This window comes from Myotis yumanensis, unplaced genomic scaffold (genome assembly GCF_028538775.1).
Source record: "Myotis yumanensis isolate MYYU_CA2020_CCGP unplaced genomic scaffold, mMyoYum1.0.hap1 SCAF_9, whole genome shotgun sequence".
Classification (NCBI taxonomy): domain Eukaryota; kingdom Metazoa; phylum Chordata; class Mammalia; order Chiroptera; family Vespertilionidae; genus Myotis; species Myotis yumanensis.
Window position 1 is genome coordinate 8,465,001 of NW_027223760.1, and position 2,500 is coordinate 8,467,500.

Sequence of the window (2,500 nt, forward strand, 5' to 3'; positions counted from 1 at the left end):
GCTTTTACTTAAGAAAATGTACTTTCCCTGAAGTCTGGCAGGACAAGAAGGAGTTAGTCCTAAGTAACATTGCCAGAGATTATTAGATAACCTCTAACAGCATCCTCTAATTAGAGTTCTTATGATACAATTTCATCCTGTAATTAGTTGAGATTGGCTGCTTCATTTTGCAGCTTATTAGTGGCAACACAGCTGTAGAAGTGAATCCACTCTCATTTGTCAAACCTTTTTAAGTCTTTTTCTCTTGTCTCTACCTTTTTCCTGCCCATCTCTTGGGCCTTTGCAGCTAAATCTGGTGTCTAGTGTCACCATGTCGAAGAACATGTTGGAGACATCCCCACAGAGCTTACCTCAGACCCCTACCACACCAACGGCCCCAGTCACCCCGATTACCCAGGGACCCTCAGTAATCACCCCAGCCAGTGTGCCCAATGTGGGAGCCATACGAAGGCGACATTCAGACAAATACAACATTCCCATGTCATCAGGTAGGATACTCGTGCTCAGTAGAGCTCTTTTACTTTGGGAGAGGAAAACGGAAGCCGAAGCACTCTAGAGGAGTCATGCCAGCGCCCATGAGGACTCATGATTTATGGAGTGATAATTGTTTTATTCCTGGTAAATGCGGAGAGGGGTGATTCCCTAAGCACATTAGGATGAATTGTTCTCAGGGGTTGTCCAGGAAAGAAAGCTCTCCCCATTAGAACCAGCGAGAGATGTGTTGTCCAGATAGCCCGTTTCATCACCTCCATTCAAGGAGATCCTTTGATCTCCAAGGCAAGGCTACATCAGTACAGCACCTGCAAGTAACGCTGTGTGAGAAGGGCCCCTGGAGACATGTGGCTTAATGCTAGACAGCTGAGGGGCTACCTAGATAACATCCTGCCACAGCTCCTCAGGTCTACATGCTGCTTAGCCTCAGATGCAGGTGAAGGTAAAGGTTGCATGGAACACAGATTGACCTCCTCCCCCTCTCTCCCCTTCCCCCTCCTCCCCTTCCCCTGCACCCTTGCCCCCCCCCGGGGGGCATCTGGGTAATCACAGCCACACATTGTACCTATTAGTAGCTCAGAGCCCCCTTGTTACAGAAAGTGAAGTTATTTTCAATGTGGGCGCTTTGAGGGGTTTGGGTTCTCTTTGTTAGGGAGCCACAGATGCCTAGAGGTTACCCTGTGGCTCTTTAAGGAGTATTAGATGAGGAAAGCAAAGATTATGGGGGGGCGGGGGCAAAAGTCCATGTGGGAACATGCTGAGGCCAGCCGCTTTCCAGAGGAGCTGGCTGCTGGGACAATCCCAGGCCCCCTGGTGATGCCTTCCCTGAAGGACGGCAAACAACGGGGGAGGGGGGGAGGGGGGAGAGGGGGGTGGCATTGGCACTTTCCCTCAGAAATGGCCTTTCTCATGGAATTCAATTCCACTGTCATGCTTCGCGCCTTCTCACTGCATCACCTCACCAATACCAGGGGAAAATAGGGAGCATCGATGCTATAGGCCCGACTTACCAGCAGAATTAACACCTCGTCTCTTATTGTTGTAGAGATCGCCCCAAACTACGAATTTTATAAAAACGCAGATGTCAGACCTCCATTTACGTATGCCACCCTCATCAGGCAGGTGAGTGGAAGGAACCCGGGCTTTGCCCCGTTCAATTAAAAGTCATCCAAGCTTCGAGGGAGGCTTGGCTGGGACCACGTCATCTAGTCTCCTTAGGAAACCATCATTTTTTGTCACCCTCCCTTGTCTCCGTGCAGGCTATCATGGAGTCATCTGACAGGCAGTTAACACTGAATGAAATTTACAGCTGGTTTACGCGGACCTTCGCGTACTTCCGACGGAATGCAGCAACTTGGAAGGTAAGTCCGCTCCCGCCTTGGCAGTGCTCAGAGGCCGCACCACCATGCCTCGCAGATAGCACAAGGAACATTTATTTACATGACACAAGCAGATTAGTATCTGCGTCCCCTCTTTTTAACCTGCCTCTTGAATGGAATGAATTCTCTCTCTCAAAATGACAAGTGAAAGAATAATTTTGCCTCTGATATAGTTTTCTAATTTGGTGCAATTAATAGCTGAGGCTTGGCAGAGAAACGAGGGCCTGACACACTAATTACAGCGTGAGCACTCAATCATCAACACCTTTGTTAGTCGCACGATATTACTTTTTCTCTTGCATATTATTGGCTAATTAGTTTGAAAAATGTCTGTTTGGCTTGTGCAACAAATGGAGGCTGTAGGTTTTGTCTTGGTCTGCGCCTTTTGTACACATCATACCTCATCCTACAGACTGAAGCTGCCAGGCAGTGAGGTCCGTGGCTACTCAGCTGGAACTAAAAGAAAGTAAAGTGAATATTATCCTGTCAGAACATAAATGCAGTTTATTTACTTAGACAAAGGGGTTCATCTATATCCCTGTCCAAACAACTTCATTGTCTGGATCCTACAAGAAGCTAAAAAAAAAAATGTTAGTTCTGTGTATCTATTTTTGGAAAAGAGCAATGCC

At 47.5% G+C, this 2,500-nt stretch overlaps 1 protein-coding gene across 1 annotated transcript in view; it reads left to right on the top strand.

Moving 5' to 3' along the window:
- FOXP2 (forkhead box P2) overlaps positions 1 to 2,500 on the top strand; it is a 698,448-nt gene that overhangs the window by 660,221 nt on the left and 35,727 nt on the right. The window contains exons 14-16 of the mRNA XM_070423754.1: positions 287 to 488; positions 1,538 to 1,614; positions 1,752 to 1,853. Of these exons, the coding sequence (XP_070279855.1) occupies positions 287 to 488; positions 1,538 to 1,614; positions 1,752 to 1,853 (381 nt within the window). The remainder of the gene's footprint in view (positions 1 to 286; positions 489 to 1,537; positions 1,615 to 1,751; positions 1,854 to 2,500) is intronic.